At 44.2% G+C, this 19,519-nt stretch overlaps 1 protein-coding gene across 1 annotated transcript; it reads right to left on the bottom strand.

The window, feature by feature from the left end:
• Positions 1 to 614: 614 nt before the first annotated feature.
• Positions 615 to 19,331, bottom strand: APOBEC2 (apolipoprotein B mRNA editing enzyme catalytic subunit 2). Its single transcript, XM_075722448.1, is given in 5 exon segments — positions 615 to 1,155; positions 8,277 to 8,434; positions 18,216 to 18,351; positions 18,809 to 19,015; positions 19,284 to 19,331. Coding segments are annotated over 4 exon segments (1,008 nt in total). The 5' UTR covers positions 18,982 to 19,015; positions 19,284 to 19,331.
• Positions 19,332 to 19,519: the final 188 nt, after the last annotated feature.

Below are 19,519 nucleotides of genomic sequence, written 5' to 3'. Positions count from 1 at the left end.
CTCTTCATAGATCTTTTCTGAATTGGTCCTGGGGAAGGAGAGAGGCATGTTAGAAGCTTCAAATGGTGACTCAATAGGTAACTCTTTAGTACGCCTTCAAAAAAAACAAAACAGAGAGAGGGGAATTAAGCAGTAACTGTGATTTCCTTTTATGGTGGTGTTTTTTTTTTTTTTCCCTATATGGCTGGACTTTGCAAGGGTGGGGGAATCCCGCTTTCTCTACATTCCTCCCAATTGTTTCCACATGTATCCTGAATATCGTGCATGCAGGGAACAGTGAGGTATTCCTGTTGCGCCTAGTGACCCTACTACCCTTTTATTCTTTATTCCTGGAGGTGTTTACTCTGAGGAGGGGGGAGGAAAAAAAAAAGCTCTAAATCCCTTAGGTGTCTGCTGTGGAGGAGCCCACTGTAGCGTTATTACCCTTGAAGGGGTAAGTTACTGTCTAGGATTATTTTCAATATTCAGACACAGGCAAACCCAGCCAGGTACATCTGAGACTAACAGTAACTGAAATTGGCTCTGGGTTTTGCCTTTAACAACCTGAAGAAAAAAGAGGAGCCTGTAATACAAGGAGCTAGGTGACCAAGTGGAAATCCTCACTCACGTGGACTTCAGTTGAAAATCTCAGCCAACTTTTCCTCGTAATAGTGGAAGTTCTCTTGAATGTCCTCCCACGGCACGAAAGCTTTTGCTTCCTCTCCTTCCTCCTGTTCCACAAAGTTCTGCCAGACATACTCAAAGTCTTGAGGCTTCATAATCCTCAGCTTGCAGCCAGCTGACTTCATTTTTTTCAGGGCAGCCTGCATTTCTGGTTCTTCCCACATGAAGAGGCGGCCGACCATGATTGTCAGACGCAGGTTCTTGTTCTTCTTTAGGGTCTCGGTTATCCGATCAGCACAGGTCACACAGGGACTGGAGGAGACGTACCAGGTGATGTTGTAGCGGAGGCTTGATTCGCACTTTGGTAAAACTGTGTTGAAGAAAGCCATTTCTGCATGGGCGGCCGCATGCTCGTCTTCCAGGTAACCCCGAGAAGTCACTGACTCTTTGCCTTGGGTCTCAACAACATAACACAGGAAGGTTTTGTTCCTGCCTGAGCTGTATTCCACATTCCTGAACTGGAATTTGAAAAATATGGCTGGGAGGCGCTCCCTATAAAGAGTGGAGAGGAGAGAGGCATCTCAGAGGCACATAATAAAGGGATATAGCATTGGTTTAGTTCCTGTGTGATCCTGGGCAAGTTGCTGCATCTATGATGGCTGTATTTCTCCGTGTATTAAAAGGAGATGCCTTTTAGTAGGAGGATAAAAATGCATTAAAAATTACAAGATATTCAGTTAGTCTTGCTGTGTGGTGAGGCTTCCAGGCCCATTCTCACTACCTAGTCTCTTTCACTTAATTTTAACAAACTTGTACTGGGAATTTCTGGTATCTGCATTGAGGTATTTGAAGAGGAACTTGCTTCTGAAAAGTATTTCTTGAGACTATGATATTCACTGTTGGTAAGGAGGGACAGCAATTGGCATTTTCGCAGTCTTAATGCAGCTGTGGACTGGACTGTTTTACTGTTTTCTAGGCCATTGTTGTCCTAAATTGTTAGGATAACAACGCTGGCATTGCTAATCAGTGTTTTACCCCCAGTGCTTTTGCAGTCTGGATTTCCTCTGAGTAGAGGCAAGCGTGACTGACTAGTTGCAGTTTTCACGTGTTCTAGTTTTACTCTTCCAGTATCAGCTGAATACTTATATTTGGTAGGATTATGTTGTGACTTTGGTTTAATAAAATATCTGAGATCAAATTTAACTTCACTGTGAAAAAGTGTATTTCCCACTGATATTTGACAGCTGTCTCGTGGATACTACTGATAAGATACTTTTTTTTTTTAATGTTGTGCACCTCTTCCATTCTGGGTTTCTAAATGAGCATAATCCAAAGTGAATTGTCACAGTGAGTAATGTGTTTGCAGTCCTCTTTCGTCCAAATAAGGTAGTTTGCTGTTATTTAGGGAAGTTAAAATTAGTCCCTTAAAAATACTATGTATGGCTTTTATGCGTTGCTGGCCGAAGTGATGAAAAAGGAAAGCTGCATCATCTCATAGTACCTGTTACTTTCTAATGGCGTACCAGGCTTTCCTGATTGCCCCCTGTAGCATCTAACTGTGGAGTAAATCAGTACAAGAGCTAGTACTTGAAGGATGTTGGGTGGAAAGATGAAAAAGATATTGCTGACAACGTGCCTTGTGACCTGCTAAATGCTACAAAGGGTGGGAGTGAAGACTGCACAGAGTAGCCAAAGGGAAATAATGAAAAGTAGTAACACAACATTTCATTTATTGCACACTAGTAATCTTCTGGCATGTTGTACTCCTCTCATCTGAGCTTTAGGTGGACCTATAACCTTGATATTCCCAGTGAGGCAATAATGAATCTTTGTAAAACAGTGTCTTATCCCTGTCTCATCGTAGTCAGATTATAATGTCAGCCCTCTCCAGGGGGTACACTGAGCAAAGGTCAGGAGAGATTCTCAAGACTCTTGGAAATTTTAACTGGGGAGAGCAACAAGGCTGCAGGAGTAAGTGGCAAAGTGTGTTCTGCTGAGAGGGAAGAACAATTTGTGATGCAACATCTCGCAAGATGTCTCCAGAGACAGTGGAAGTGAAGGGTATGGAAAAGAGTGAAGAGAATCAAAATCAGTGTGTTATGCTCAGTAGTGTGGGAACCACGAGTGAATGTACCGTCAGTTCACTAGTGGGAAATGCCAGCGTGAGCCGCAGTGAAACTGTGGGATGGTTGCAGGTCAGGAATAAGGACTGTTCATGGAGAGCTGGATCTGATGCCTTTGAAAATTAGCGGATGTCTTTCTACAGAGTGCAATGGATAAGGCTTTGCTAGGACTGCATGAAGCACCCCAAATAGCATGATATTCTGTGCAAATCAGAGGGATTGGAACAGGAATGTTTGAACAGAAAGACCGGGGAACAGGCACTTAGGAGTTCTTCATGTAATACCCGGCTGCAAACATTACACTATGTACTCTAAGCAATTTTGCTTAGGTAAGAATTGGAAATGGTGTGCTGTCTAAATAAATAACTCAGAGTATATATTGACTAAACTATAGCTATTGTCAAGCTTCTTTAGCTGTGTTACTTTAAACATATGTGGAAAATTGTATTTAAACTTTTACTTACAAACTTACAAAGTTTCAGAAATTTCTCTTTGGTATGTGTAGATTTCATACTTGTCTCAATGCAGCCAGGAGTTTTCTTGCTGCCAAAGTCCTATGGCATTTTTCGCTTTTGAGAAAGTTAAAACATAAAAGAACACCCTCTCTATTATTTTTTTATGATACTACAGTAGTATCTAGGGTCCATTTGGGCCTGCTACACAGATTCGCAGTAAAAGGCCTGGCGTTACAGTTCCTGCTTCTGTTCTGGATTTCCCAACAGCATGATATTACAGATGAACAACTTCACTTGGAATATCAGTGTACTATACCAGCCAAATGGTGTGAGAATTGATGCGGTTAGGTTGGCACAGTTGTACTTCGTACTGAGAGAGGAAGATCGTTAGTCTTCCAAATGCAACAAGATGTATGAGTTGGAGCAATTTTGTTTGTAGAATTGCATCTACGCGGGTAGTATCTTCTGTTGCTCTTAGCCAAGGACCACCGTAATTCTTTTCACATGTCATTGATTTGTGACAGTGGAAGTTTAGAGTCCAAGTTTGGCTTTAGAAATTTTACTAGAAGCAGTTTTTCAGCTGCTTCTTAAATGATATAATTAAACATACATTGTTCAATTCTACTTAGATGAGATCTGCACGAGACAGGACTTAAACAACAGAAAAGCCTGTTTGGGAGCCTTCCATGCTATTACTGTTTTAGCTGGCAGTGTATTAATGAGGGATGGGAAGCAGTAGTGTGGATACAGGCTTTTATTTTGATTAATGAGCAAATAAATCATGCTGTTTTGGTATGCTTTGGTCTGTGATTCTCTGGCTTGCATTGAGAGTTTGTACAAGCCTAGATAAGGGAAATTTGTACTGGCTTGCACAAGTTCTACCCAGAAAGGCTACTTTAACTTCCTTTTCGTAGCATTTTGACCTCTGTTCCCTTACATTAGATGATTTAAAGTTACCTGTTAGAATGAGTCTCATTTTCTTTAAGATGAATTGCAAGACTTCCACTGATTTTATTAAAGAGCATTACCAGACTCTAATTTAGCAGAGTGTCTCTTATTCCCTGAACTCCTTTCTCTTGTTCTTTGAGACAAGAAAATTCACATGCTTCTGAGAATAGTGCTTTTCCTGCTTTATATCCTAGATAATGAATGGTTCTTTGGCTAATGATTTAATGATTCTTTAATTAATGATTTCTTTGAAGTCCAGCTATGTTGGGTCTGACATAAGCCACCCGTTGCCTTGTTTCAGAGCTAAGTTTGTAAGGCTACATAAGCTGTTTTAAAATAACATCATGTATTTAAATGTAGCACATCAGAGTCACGTGGAAGTTCATTCCTGATTTAACTCTCTTGACTGCAAAGCGGTTACATCGGTGATGAGATTGAGCCTGTACATTTTCATGAACTGCAGCAATCTGTTCCAGGATGTATTGACTCAGTGGTGTATTTAGTCAGGCCTTCTAGACGGATTTTATTGCTTATCATCTTGGCGTCTGTCCAAGATTATCTGGGATGTTCACCTGAATCCGTCCTCCTAGCAACATGGAATGTGTATCAGCTTAATTAATAAGTTTCCAATAAAGACTATAAACAAAGCTAAGGGCATTTTCCAAGTCTGTAAGTAGCTGGCTGAGAGCTTGGAAAATTTGTGGAACATGGATACATAGGCAACCAATGAGCTGTGTGTGCTAGTTAGCAAGAATCTGCTTAATCCCATGTAAACCAGAGCAGGGAGGACATTTTGGCACAAGTGTGAATTGTAAACTTCTGTCCTGACAGGGCTTAGCCGAGTCCTAGCTATGTGACTCTTCCCAGCAGCAGGGATTTGGGCAAGGTGTCTCCAGTCCTCTGACTAACTGGAAAGCCCTGTAGCAAGTGATTCAGCAGTAAAGAATGGGCAAGAACAAACCATACTTACTTAAATGCCGTATGCTGCATAATCTCACCTTTGAGTTGTCTGCATGCTTGGCAGATGACCCTCACAATTTATTGCAAAGTGAAGTATTGTAATTGTATTGTTTTATCTGGGCAGATTAAAACTCTTTCCAAACAACAGCATCAAAATATATCCCTGAAATAGCTGTGTTAACTACTACAAAAAAACTAAGCCACCTTCTTTGGAAACTCAGATCTAGCTTTGAATAGCTTCCTGACTCTTCCGGAGTAAATGACTTAATTCCTGGCAAGCCTATCTTCCCATGTTTGAATGATGGGTGGCGTACAAATGTTAATATTATCCCTCTTTTACCCATCGAGGCAGAAACCTTGATCTGTAAGAATGGTGCTGGACTGAAGAGATAATGTGCTTTTAAGTTTGCTGAAATAAGGTGGGCTGGAGGAATACAGCAGCTGCCCAGCATGACCCCAGTGCTGTTGCATGCTGGGTAGGAGAAGAGAATTAGAACTTCTGATGAGAGCATAAAAATGTGGGATTATCTAAAAGATGCTGTAAACTAGTAGGACGTATGCTTTAGATTTAAATACGATTTGTTCAGCGACTATTTATACTATGGTCTTAGGTTATTTGAGCTGATAAAGAGCAAGCAAGAGGACACTGTTTTAACAACTGTTCACAAATAAACACATTCATGCTGGGCTCATTGATTATAGAAAGTCTGTAATGATCAACTGTAACAGGAACCAAGGATTTATCACTGCTAGAAGGAGCCTCATTTACACCCTGGGGAAAGTGTAAATAAATGTGTCTACTTAAATGTCATGAAATGTACACAGATAGGGCTTATATTTATCCAGGGCTGTGTTGAGCCAAATGTTGACAAAAAAGGGGTTAATATTCTTAAACAGAGTGATTAGGTTCCCAGTATTTTTTGTGTCAGCCAGACTCCTTAGAGCTATAAGCAACAGCTTGAAAACTTGGCTGTGTGTCTTAAGATGTCCCTAATCTAAGGGCTAAAACTGAGATGCAGCGTAATTGAATTTAAGTGCTTCCACAGTTGCAGTTATGTGTTTTCTCATAATTCATATAACTGGCTTTATAGGCTGAACATTTGTAAATAATTAGAAAAATCCAGTGATCATACTCAGCCTGAGCTCACAGGGTACTTGCTAAAATGAAAGTAAAAATTGCTGGATTTTTCTGTACCTCTTTCGGGGTCCTTTAGGATTTCTGCTTTACTTCCTCATTCTCACCTTTAATAGCCAGCATGTTCGTCATAAACTAATAATCAGAGGAGATTTGGTTATGATTCCTACAGGAATTCACCAGATATTTATAAGGACTTTCCAAATAGTATTGTGATGAGGATGGTATAAATACTTGCATCCTGACAGCTCTACGGTCCCTCACCAAATGTCTGCGTACTTTCATTTCAGAAACTTAAACTCCTGTCTTGCTTGGTATCAGCGTATAGAATGTGAAAATCGGCTGGTGCCAGCTTAACGTATGTGGATACCACAGCACAGACTTTAACTCGAGGCCTCTTTGCATCACCTGCTGCTCTTACTGCAGTACCTCTGCCCTGGTGCAGTTCCGGCAGCGTGGCTTACTCAGCTTTTCCTATTGTTTTCCCATTGTTCCCCCTTTCCCTCTGCAAGCACGTGTCATCCCTCACATGCTTGCTACCCGCCTTTCCAGAGTGGAAAGTCCTGTCAAATTCTGCAACACCCTTGTCATTTCATCAAATAATTTCATTGCAGGATGACACTAAGAAAGTATTTTTCATCCATGATTAGCACACCAATTCCTATCCAGGTTGTTGGGGTTAGCAAGGAAGTCTGAAGATTTCTAACTGCAAGTTGAAAAATCTGATTTCCCCGTTGAGATTCATTTTAGTGCATGTCTTAAGTGTCTAGAAGCTGTCACCGTATGTGTTGCTGGTCCAATAGCTTGTAAAAATAATGTTTGGTGTCTTAGCTCCGTTCCTAGCAGAGGGATGTGCTTTTCTTAAAACTCACTGCTCTAGCAGACATGTATTATTTCTACGATTGTGTATGACAGAGACCAAAGGCTGTGAAAAGCCCAGTCCAAGAAGTGATTTTTCAGAGTTAGACATATTTTAAGAAGAAAATGTTTTTTTCAGCCCTGTGCAGGGATTTAACCCCATTGTGTGAGATCAGACATAGGTGCTGTCCTGCCTCATGCATCGTTTTCAGAAATGCCAGCCAAATTTTTTCAATTTTTTTTTAATCTTTCTTACCAGTGATCATGTCACAGGCAGAAGGATTCCAAGTGGGATTTTAAGAGTCTGGCCTGAGCTTTACATTCAAGCAGCTGGAAGAAATCACTGTTTTGGTTTACACGCTTGGGAGTACTGCCTTGGTGACTACTGGGGCAGACCAGAGGGAAGAACTACGTAGGGCATCTTGCTACTACTACAATGAGCACTTTGAAATCCTTAGAGATAGCAGATTACACACTTTTTTTCCTAATTGCTGCTGTCCGTTATGTCTGACAGAGTTCATCTTCCTAGTAGATCTCTGTTATATCTGCCTTTTTCAAAGGCCAGGCTCACAGGAGCAAAAGGAGCTGCTTGCTGCTTTGCTGTCTGGAAAACTGCCTATTGTTTTGGTGCCTTTCTGCGAGTTAGGCTTTTTTGAAAGTCAGGTTCCAGCTGTGGGTGTGGAGCCCTTGAAAATGTGGACTTTTAGCTCTCTTGAAAAATCTCTCCCTTAGGTCCATAAAGCAAATCAACTGTAGCAGGAGTATTTTTCCTAATCCACAGATAGAGAAACTTTCAGACAAGAGCCATTGATCACACCAGGAAATCAATATTCAGTGCTCATCAAGGGCCAATACCTTCCATCCTGATATCATCAGGCAAATGATCCCATTGCAGTCGGTGGGACTACTTGCACTGGAAGGGAATCAGTCAACACTATAGAAACAGACCTGCCTGTATAAAACAAACTGATTTATCTGCCTGCCTGGTATGAATCCATCCCCTGTAAAACTCAGTGAAACTTTTAACAAAAACCCACAATAATGAAAGCCATACTTACATCGTTTAAGAATTCTCGGAAGTGCACTGCCTGAAGATACCATCTTTAATTACCCAACATAAGAGCTGAGGCAGAGACCTTTGAACATCCCCACTTTGCTCTTTTGCACCCTCATATCTATAACTAAACCTCTTACCCTTTCACAATTTCAAACGGTGGCAGGTCTTCCCGCTTCAACTTCTTCTTTTTTTCCTCGCCCTCTTCTGCATTGTCAGGTTCACCATTCTGGGTGTTGCTGGGCTCCTCCTGCTTTTCTGCCATCTTCTTGAGTATAGGGGTATTAAGTTATGGCCACTGGGAAAAAGAGCGAGCAATTTCTGAGAGCTCTAAGGGAGAGGAGACAGCCAAGGGAGGAGGGAAAAACAGAGCTGGGAGTTTCTGCAGTAGGCACAGTTGTCAGGAGCTAAATATGGAACAAAGCAGCAATGATAGAGGCTGGATGGGGTAGGATGACCCAGCGCTCTCAGATGTCGCCTCCTTCCCTTGCTTTCTCTTGGTCTTTTTAACAGTCCCTCTTGCGCCCCTTTTAATTCAAAATTAAGTGACGACTTCACCATGGGCGGGTTAAGCAATGGATGGAAAATGCTGGCAGCACAAGTATCTGTTTATCCATTAGTGTGACAGATAGCTGGCAAGATGCAAAGCTGGCAGCTTCTCCATCTACCTTCTTTTGCCAGTTTATTATATTGCCAACCTTGAAGGACCGCTCTTTTGGCTCAGGCAAGAGGGGACGGGGCAGCTCCCCTTTGGTTTGCTGAAAAATCCCCATTTGTGGTGGATTTGGCTTCCTGGGCCGCCTGGAGCAGGGACAGGAGGAGTGTTCAGAGGAGCAGGACACCTACCTTTCCTTCCACCCTGCCCGTCCATGCAGGGACACTGAAAACAGGAGCTGAACAGGGCGAAATCTCGCTGTTGAAGTCGGTGTCAGATCGTACTGGTATAAATGCAAACCAGAACCTTCTCCCAGATATTTTAAAGTCAGCCTTATAATTCACAGTGGGGCAGTATTTCTGGTGCAGGGCAATTCCAAGTGCATGTGCTGAGCATCTGCCCGTTGTTCTGTGTTTTTTCTCTCTGTTGCCTGAATGTTTGAAAAGTGCCTAGCATACTGGGAGCAGTAACGTAGCTAGGTAAGAGTAAGCATTTGAAAACCGCAAATTCTTGCAGGATTTTGTTGTTTCTTTCACCTTTGCTGCTGCAGAGGATGCAGATGTTGAATGAGTGATTGCACTGGAGCCAAAGAATGGGACAGATGAGAGCCTGTGGTGGAGGTGTGATGAGAAGTGAAGTGTGTGTGGTTATGCAGTGATAACTGGGACTGGTGTCAGCAGCGTGCCCAGGACAGAGTACTGGAGACATTCTGGTAAGGTACTTATTGGGATTTTCCTGAACTAGTGTGGGTGTGGAATCCGCCTTTCGTACAAAGAGAAATGAGAAGGACTGTAAAGATTTTATTGACGTGATGGGTTGGGATGTTTGGCTTGCTCGGCACTGTATCAAACAGATTTCTTGAAGAGGCTGTGGTAACTTAGAAGGATACTCAGGGGTAATGTAGCTTTCACATGAGCTCTAAAAAGAGTTTTATATGTTGGGGGGGGGTGTATATTTTTTTTTTTCTTTGGGATTATGTGAAATTCTTCCAATTTCTCGCTCTAAATTTAAATAATTTAAAGTTTGTATAAATCCCTTGTGAGCAAAGCCTAATGAAAACCTGAGTAAGATTTTTCTCAGAGGCTAATCCTGCTATGCCATGAGGGTGAAAGTAAATGGAAAATGTGTAGCTGCGCAGAACTCATGTTTTGGCCAAAGCATACTGGAAATCAAATCTCCAGTATCTTGGGTTCTGCGCTTAGTTCAGAACCCACCGTCATCAAGATTTGGGTAAATATGAAATATTAAGCTATATCTGATGGAGTATTCAGTCTGTACTTAGTGGAAAACCAGCTCTTAGTTTGAGGAGGATAAACTGTACTTTGCAGAAATTAAATAGGTGTGAACAACTGCTTTCAGGCCAAGCGGTCTTTGTGATACTGTTGTAGTCAGCTCTTTACAACTTTAGAGGGGTCTGCACTATCGCAAAGTGAAATAAATTTATGCCATTGGGCAGGTAATTTGATCATAGATAATAAATAATATATTGGCATAGATAACTTATTCTGGCTACTGCTTCAAGCCCCCTTGCTAACAGCAGCCTGCCTTTCTGTGCTACAATATCCTCTGTCGCTTTTCATTAGTAACATCATTGAAATGCAGTCGTGCTGGGGACAGAGCACACCCCACACCCCCCCTTTTACTCCCTCACTGTTTGCTAGTGATGAGAAGTTGTTTATTTGATGACTGACACAGCTGGCATGGAGAGTATTGTGACAACAGTGCAATCAAGGATTTGACAAGTTCCAAGACATCCTATCCGTGGAACATATATCTTTCATTTTCATGGTGCAGAATTTTATTTATTTTTAAGCTTAAAATACTTTCCTGGAGGGCAGGTGTAGTGTTTTTCCTCTTGCATGGTAACTATGCTCAAATTCCAACTCCGCTGTCCAATTACTCTCACCTTTGACATTTCAGGCAGTGTTTCTGGGGATGGGAATCCTCTCTTAATGAGTGACAGCTTGTTTCCTTCTTACCCTTATACTTCAGAGAAGCATTCCAGCCCCTCTTCAGTCCCTCTGACCCACTTTTCTTTATTTTTGGAAGCTCTTGATGGCTAGGGTCCCATCTTTCTTGCAGCCTCTAGCTTTCACTGGCCTGGCCCCTCTGCAGGGTTCAGGGCTGAACTCTAATCTAATCTCGGGAATGTGGCACTGAGACTCTACCTCTATCCAGCCCTTCCCCAGCTGCTTCAAAGCTCCATCTAGGGCAGCGAGCTAAATAGTCATGATCCACCACACCGCAGCGTCTGCCTGCGCCAAAAATATGAAGGGACGCCACCGAGTTACTGTCAGTCTGACATATTGCATTAGAGCCATAGGAATCAAAGCTTTGATCGATTTTGTTCGGTTGTTTTTAAGTGACCCTAGTGCCCCCGAAGTGCGCATGTGTGTACAAGAGCGTGCGTGCGTGGGCCTAATGACTAAAGCTAGTGATGGAAGCTTTTTCCATCAGCTAGTTCAGAGGAGCTGGGGCATGGGTGCCGAGAGGTGCCAGGGATGCGAGTAGCCTCACGTAAGGACCTCCCAGCGGTACTTCCCTAACTAAAATCGTTGCACTTGCCAACCAGCATTTTTATTGAGGCTTTCCTCCACCCTGTCCCTCTCCCCACTGATTTAATGGTTTATTTAGTTGAATTTCGTTCTGCTTGGAGAGCCCTGCACAGCAGAATCGCTATTCGGCCACAGAAGAGGCACAAGAGATCTGCACGCACGTCAGGTCTCGCACAGGGAGAATGAGAACCAGCCCCTTGCCTCTCGCCGTTCGCTGCCCCGCAGCAAGGGCTAAACCATGCTCGTTCCCAGCAGAGCCCTGTGGCCTCTCCCTGTACCCAGCACGCTGGATGCAGCCGGTAGGTGCGGACTCTTCCCTCATAGGTAATCCTCTTCAGCAGCCGCACCTCGTGCATGGGGAAACCTCCAGCGGAGTGACCACAACCCTGCATGGCAGCCACAGGATCAGCCGCTGAGCCGGCTCCATCTCAGTGGCACAAACCCAAGCTGTGGTTTCCTGCCTGAGCCTGTTCTCCATCCCATGACAGATGCGTCCTGCAACATCTGGCAGTCTGTCTCCCTCTATTTTAAAGGGTCTGGCTTCACTGTGCTGGGGCATCGAGGCCGGAATACCTGAGCAGAGCTAGATGAAGTAATGGGGAGGTGTAGACCTCAGAGACACCAACCTGCAGTAAGATTTGAAGAGCTGTCTGCATGGGGATGCTGCCAGCAAAGGTGACTGCTAGCAAGGCAAGGCTAAGATGACAACCTGTTCTAGGAGAAGCTTTCTGGCTTTGCTGGAGTATTGGATCTTAAGGTCTGCATCCATCCAAGTTCAGAAGAGTTTCTCCACTGACTTTAGAGGCATCTCTGAACAATCTGATGACACTTTCCCCATCTTAAATAAGTATTTCACATAGAGAAGTACTGTATTCCCTTGACCTATCTCCCAGGTAGGTCATCTGCTGTTCCTCTAATTGCAGCGGGAGTTACTTTCCTGAAGTTAAAATGGCTGTTTTCCCTTCTTGATCGCAAAGGGGCAGTCGATGAGACCTGGCTGCAAAAGTCCTTGCCAGGAAATGGAGGCTTTTATTGCATTCTCGGGCTGGAGGAACATTTTTGGATAGATGTGAGAGTGAAATAAGACACTGGCTGCATGAGTCATGGCTCAGACGTGCTCTCTATTCCAAGGGGACAGCTGGTGGCACTAACAGAACATCTCCCTAGATACATTGTCTGGCAGCAATCCCCCTCCTGCTTTTTCCAGCTGTAACTACCGTTACATGATAAATAAATAAACACTGTGACAGTGATGTGCAGAGGCAGCTTTCCTTCCCTCGGCTCCTGTAGGCTCTCACCTGTCCCTCTCCTCCCACTGCAGGACCACAATGCCAAGATTTAAAAGAAGGGGCAGGAAACACTGGTGTCGGCCGCTGCAGCGTCCCACGGGTTCGACCTGGACGGTGCCCACGTCCGTCTGTGCAGGGCGGTCGCTCCCCCTGAAAGGCGCTACACTGGGGCTGGCATGAGCCGTGGTGCAGGCAGAGATGTGCGATGCTCTCACCTCCTTGCCTGCCTTATCTTCGCAGCTAACGCCTGGGCCTCCCTGGCCCGTGATCCCCGACCCTCGCACACCCGTTACCGCGCTGCTGTAGAGCCGGAAAGGAGTCTGTTTTGTTGGCAGGCGCTGCTGGCTGTCCGATAAATTCAAAGCCCAACTGGAAGTTAATGACAGCTCCAAGAAGCACAGCCTCCTTCCTGCTGGGTTTCTGCTGCAGTTTTACTGGGAGCAGTTGAAGGGGAAGGTCAGCCCCAGCCGTGCTGCAGGTGCTCAAAGCCACAGGAATTTATATTCTGCACCACCCCGTGCTAATGAAGGGGTGGTGGGGAGAGCTGCTGGCCCGTAGTCAGCTCTCTGAAGTTTACACGCACACAGCAGCATATCCTCTCCAGCATTTGACTTTATATTTTAACATAGCTCCAGACATCGGCAAATCAATTAAAGTTCCTTACTGCTGAAGCCAGAGTGTTTTCTAGAACAGCTGGTAAATTATTGAATGAGACACGGCTTAGGAAAAGAGGCTGGACTGAAAGGCAGAAAGATTTTGTTTATGCACAAATATTGTGTATCCAGCAGCTGGGGATGTGCCCTTTGGGCTAAGATCAAGTGTAACAATCAGTTCAATATCAAATACGTCTTTCTGGAAAGACTGGCTGAAGTTTGAAGAGAGGGATCATCATTAGACATGGTGATCTGAGAGGTGGCTCTTCTCTCCAAATGCCACGACCCCATGAAAGCTGTCACGAATGCGCGGCCTTTGTCTGAGTCACTGCTGGAATCACGTAGACCGCGACACGTCCCGTCGTAGGTTATGAATATTCCTGACGCTGGGTGGGATGTGGTATCCATTCCATAAGCTAATTTTGGGGGGGGGGGGGGTGGGCTGGACAAACACCTTGCATGCCTGCTGAGGTGATCCAGGCTGCCTGCCGCCTGGTTAATGCTGGCATAAGCAAAACTTCCCAGTGCTCCTTCTGGATCCCCTGGGGAAAAGGGCCCCTCAGGGAAGATGGTGTATGGCAGGGAGGAGAGCCCCGAGCTCATGCACAGCAGACCTCAGGTGAAATCCCCTTTCTCACTCAGAGGCAAAATTTCACTGATTTTAGCAAACCGGGTTCCTAACCGTGCTTTGAATTTCTAACACCTCTCTGGTTTTTTGTTTTTTTCCTCTTCTCTTTAGTCTGTTTGTAACACAGGGATGGATCCAGACAAGGGCTGCGTGGCCACGTGCTTCTTCCAGCCATTGCACGATGGGGAGCACAAGCCCCGTTACACAGCATTAATGGGAAACCAGAGCCCCTCTAGATCCACAAAGCAGAGGCTGATTTTGGTCTGCACTGCACAATATAACTAAGATATTTTCTAGATGGCTGACTTTGAAATGTCATTAAAGTTATTTTTACACAAAGGGTTTTAGTGTATCTGTTTAAATAGCAAATATACTAAATGATGCTTTAAATATTAATAGAAGAGGGTGCTTTGCTGAATTTAACTTTGTCAATTGATTTCAAGCTATTATGTTTATTACATGGAGGAACATTTGCTATTTTTGCTGCCTGCAAGAAAATGCAAGTAGCAAAGAGAAGCTATTGGTGCCCTTATAGGTGGACTGGAAGGAAGAGGAACTGAAATGAAGAGAAGAACAAGTCAGGTAGTCACCCCAGCTGGGAAAATGGGGAGGCCAAACATGAAAAGATCTAAAAAAAAAAAAAAAAATCTATTACTCTTAATTCCAGATTTTCCTTTACCTGCAGAAAAAAAATGGGTAGAAGGGAAAGAGGACTAATTGATGAAAGCTGATCAAATATGTATCCATATATTTAATGTGGAAATGCTATTAAAACGTTGCAGGTCTGAACCAGATCTAGAGTCACTTACCAACTTAAATGCGATTTATGTAATACTTTTCCCCGTTTCAGAAGCAGAGATGGCTCTCAAGACTGGCTTTATCCCCCCTGGCTTCACTAGATGGCTCTGCTCGTCGCTATTCCTCCTGGCTTTGCCATGCTAACTAGGGAAGGACAGGCACAATGATGTTCAGGCACCCTAAATCATTCTTAACTCCACTGAATTGAATCTCCAGCCCAGATATTAGCTTCTTTTTAGGAAGAAATAATTTATGTCTTCCTGTCCTTTGGCATGTGGCTTTCTGGAAGACACAGACGAGGCATCGCTGTAAATAAGCTCAGTGGTAACACAGTTATCTAAAGCCCTGAAATATATAGGATTTTTTTTTTTTTTTAAGTAGCTTATGATCTTTCTACTGCTGCTTGCAGTGCTCATGCTTTATAGTCCTACTCCTCCTTACAGCCACATCTATTCAATGGCCTGTTCTCATGCAGCTTTTACTCGGGAGATTACAGCAATACGCTTGCAGCAGCAGTCCTGCATAAAGGTGTCCTGTAGCTAGAAGGGAAAAATAATGGATGGGATCAAAATGACAGAACAATATATATGACCAAATTTTAAAAAGGTGCTACAAATTTCAGCTGCTCTCAGCTACCGATATTTGTTTCTCTTGGCCCCAGCTTTCAGTCATGCTGAGCACCCAGCTCTGCCATTTACATGAGCTGGACCAGGGAACATTCATCATCTCCAAAAATCAGGCTTGACATGACTCAGGAAGGACCTGAAACCCAAGAATTAGCTTCCTTACCTTGAAGCTGTGTGTGAAGTATAACGGAGGAGCCTGTCACGGGGATGCATCCCCAAGTGAGCATGTGTCCGCTGTGCAGGTGCCCCAGCTGAAGGAGCCTTTGGGACCTTTAGGCCCTTGCACTCCTACCATGCGCCTGGGAATGAGTCTGGCTGCCGGAGCCCTGCAGAGCCGGCTGCCGATCCCCTTCCCTTTGGAGCCAGAGCACAAGCCATGGACTCCAGACAGGATCCCCTGAGCTTTTGCAAACCTAGCGCCGAACCAGTAAATCAAAAATAACTTGGATTTATTTATTCTTCAAACAAAAGTGGCTTGGTTTTATTAAAAGCAAATACAGTTTATTTTACATCCCCAGCTAAGCCGTCCTACCCCCTTTGCAAGTATACCCACCCACCTTAATCTACAGTCAGCTGCCAGAAGGAAGATCCACCTACCACTTTTCTTCACATACATTGCTTCTATCAATTAAAAAATAATAGTAAATGTTATCTGATTACAGCAATAGCTATGGTTCAGATCTATCAAAGGCAAGGGCCAGAATAAAGATGGACAAGGGCTAGTCCATGCACCTTTTGTGTCTGATTCTGTCATGGCGTGGTCCCATTTCTCTGGAACTACTTGTATTTGAACCTTTCCTGATTAATAATATTCAGGAATGGAAAGGCTCTGGGATGAGATGCCTGTACTGCACCTGACAGACTTGGCATGGGGCTTTTTGCCAATCATGTAATTACAACCTTCAAGGCAGTGTGAGCAAGTTCTTAAATTTTACAAAGGCTCTTGCATTTCTGCACTTAAAAAAAACCCCAAACATTTAAAGTATTTTTTTCAAAGGCACCGATGTTCATTTTTCTTTTCTGCTGAGGAATAGCACACAGAGGTGGAAGAGAGAAATTTCCTCTTGGGAGAAGCATTTGCATTCTAATCATTGCTGCTTTATCTTGGAGCATGAAACTCAGGAAGCGTGATACTCCACAAATAGAAGTCAAAGTGCCCAGTCTCCTTTCACTGGCAGAACAAGACAGATTACTGCTTGCTCAGTAGCTGACAGATAAAAAGTTAATGGTATAAAGCACAAACCAGGTGATACATGAAAATGAAGCAACAGCACAAATAGCAAAAAATCAAGTAAGTTCTTAAAAATTGGTGTGTATGAGTGAAGGGCATTTTTGTTTGATCACTCAAAGATGATGACTGGGGATTTACCACATGTGTGAACAAGGTCTGCTCTCTGGGGGAATGGTAGCAGTTTCGAGGGGTGTCCAGGATTGATACTCTGAATTACGCTGGTATCATGAGATCCTAATTTGGCTAATAGAATTTGACCTGATAGCATTAAGGTCACCATACAGCTGTTGCCCCAAACTCAACAGTGCTGGAAAAAAATAGTTCCCAGGTTAAGGATGCACACTTTAAAGGAGCACACGGGTGCATGGTGCAGACCTTTCTTTTACACAGCCATGATGAAGGTGGGAGGAGGAGGCATGTTCTCATGACTGTCCCAAAATGAATCCCCCAAATTATTAGATCTTGGTACACATCAGCACAGTTTAGTTCCACAAAATGCCTTCATTTCTGTCCTGCTCTTACTCTCTCTTGGCTGGTTTTTGCTCAGGGTTGTCCTTCCAGAGGCGGATTGTGAGACAAGTCGCCATGGCCAGCCAGCCCAGGTAAGGCACCATCAGCAGCGTTGCTACCTTGTTAATGTGGTACCAGGAGCACATCGTGCCTATCACCAGCACGTCCAAGCACAGGATGTCGATCAGTGCCTGGAGCAGAGAGAAGACAATGACTCTGGTGCTCACTCTTGGGAACACGCCGCAGTCTTCCCCTATAAACCATCCTACTAAAGGTGGTGAGATGGAATAGGAATGGGGGAGGTTTAGCACTGAAGAGTCACTGAGAGTGATCCTAAAGCCCAGGACCTTGGCTCTGAACCCTAATCAGTGAGATCTGAATGTATCACACCAGGAGCCAAGACTAATGTTAATTTTCATTATTGAGCTCCGCAGATTAATACACTTTATGATGATCAGTGCCCCCTTCTGCTGCTGATGCCAATGCAGACAGATCAGAAACATGCTCATGTTAGTACCAATAGCTATTACCACCTAACAAATTTTCTAAATGTACCTTTCGTCCACAGAGTGACAAAATTCAGATGGAAACATAAGTCCACTCTGCACCTCCATCACCTGTGGGCCTTGGCATGTCAGGTATGTGCTTTCTGAATGTATCACAAGTCCACCTCTGCCGTGCTTTACCTTACCTTCATGCATGTCCTCTAACAGGCTCTGCAGTGCACAGTGCATCGTATTTGCTCGGTAAGCCACTCACAGCTAATATGCCCCCACACGGATGCTAACTTTGCTGCTTGCCAGCACAGGGTGTGACTCCCAGAAAGACTTATCTCTAACCCCGAATCCTTAACTAGGAGATGCAGCAGCTGGACTATTGACTCCCTGATCTCCCACCCTGCTCTGCTGGGGCCAGCTATCTGCCTGCAAGAGCAGGGTGAGGGGTGGAAGGGACTGATACCATTGTCTAGAACCAGGTGCAGCGTGAACTGTATCTGAGCAAAAGCTCTTCTTGCAGCTCTCTTTACAATGGCATAACGCTAGTTAGAAAACCTCCAAACAGCCCCAAAACCCGTGCGGCAGGGACACCAGCAAACAAGCCTCCAGCAGATGAATGGATGGGCAGATACATTACCAACTTCAGGTTGCATGCACCGAAGAAGGGAGGCCAAGCCCAGTTCAAGGCCAGCTGAGCCCCGTAGAGGCCAAGCGGGATGATAGCTTTGCTGCTGCAGCCACCCAAGTCGTTCCATATCAGGTAGGAGGCATAGCTGTGAAGAGGGAAACACATTAGTGTTTTGCAGTGAGTAAATCCCTAATACCAAGTCTTTTCATGTAAGATTGTTTCGCAACAGGGATTTGCAGGACAGTCGTGTTTGCACGACAGCTGCATCTGTGTCCCTCGCTACTCTCAAACCCATCGCCCGTGTCATACCTGCGTGGCTCGTACAACTTCCCCAGGGCAGCAGCTGTTTTTAGCATCTGTTTACAAAGCTGAGCATGGGCTGTGTCCCTGGCCAAAAGCATTGCCTGCAGTATGAATCTGAGGAACTCAGCCCAGAATTTGGCTCAGGCTGTACTTCATCTGCTGGGAATAAGCGTACCTGACATGCCCAGCTGATTCCAGTACAAGGGATATCCCAAAAGCAAATGAAAGAATTTGAAATGACTGCTCTTCTGTGTATCAGAAACAGCAGGACGAGGGAGGGAGCGGTACGCAGAACTTACCCCATGCCAGTGTACAGGACAGTCCAAACAATGGGGAATATTTTGCGGGGTGGACACCATGAAGGTTTTTTCAGCTTCATATAGCAAGCAGGTATTTCTTTTCGATTAATGAACCAGCCAAGGAAACCTCCAACATGAGGCAGGACAGTAAAACCAACAGTATAAGCCCACATCCTTCCTTGGTGGGTTGAAGTTGCCTTTTGCCTGCTGTAAGTTAAAAACAATAATTGATTATGACTTCAAAAGGACATTTTTTCCTACTTTGATCTTTCAAGCTTTTTCTCTAATTGCCCATATTCCACTTGAGTCTCTAAGGCAGAAGGTAAGTATTGAATATTGTATTCAGCTCTGCTGCTGGCTCCCCTCTGCCCATCTCCGGATCTCTGAAATAAGCGTAATTATTTGTCATGGTTAAATTTTTCCCCTTGATCTGCCCAGAAAAGTGGCTCCCCCCTGCTATTTCATGGCTTCTTACAATATTCGTGTGGCAGGGTTCAGCTGAGGTGGTTATACTCTTAGGAGACAAGACTGCAGTTACTTTTATCATTCCACCTCCGAATGCTCAAGTCAGACAGCATACAAACTTTTATGTACGTTCACGGAGACTACACATCTCAGCAGAGCTGTTATCTCTCCTCTGCATGCTATTCTGAATATGAAAACCCAGACAGATCATGCCCAGAAAACCCCATTCATTCTGACTTCATCTAA

The sequence above is a fragment of the Pelecanus crispus genome, chromosome 17 (assembly GCF_030463565.1).
Source record: "Pelecanus crispus isolate bPelCri1 chromosome 17, bPelCri1.pri, whole genome shotgun sequence".
NCBI lineage: Eukaryota > Metazoa > Chordata > Aves > Pelecaniformes > Pelecanidae > Pelecanus > Pelecanus crispus.
Note: the sequence above shows the minus strand (reverse complement) of the source record. Positions and strands in the feature narration are given on the sequence as shown.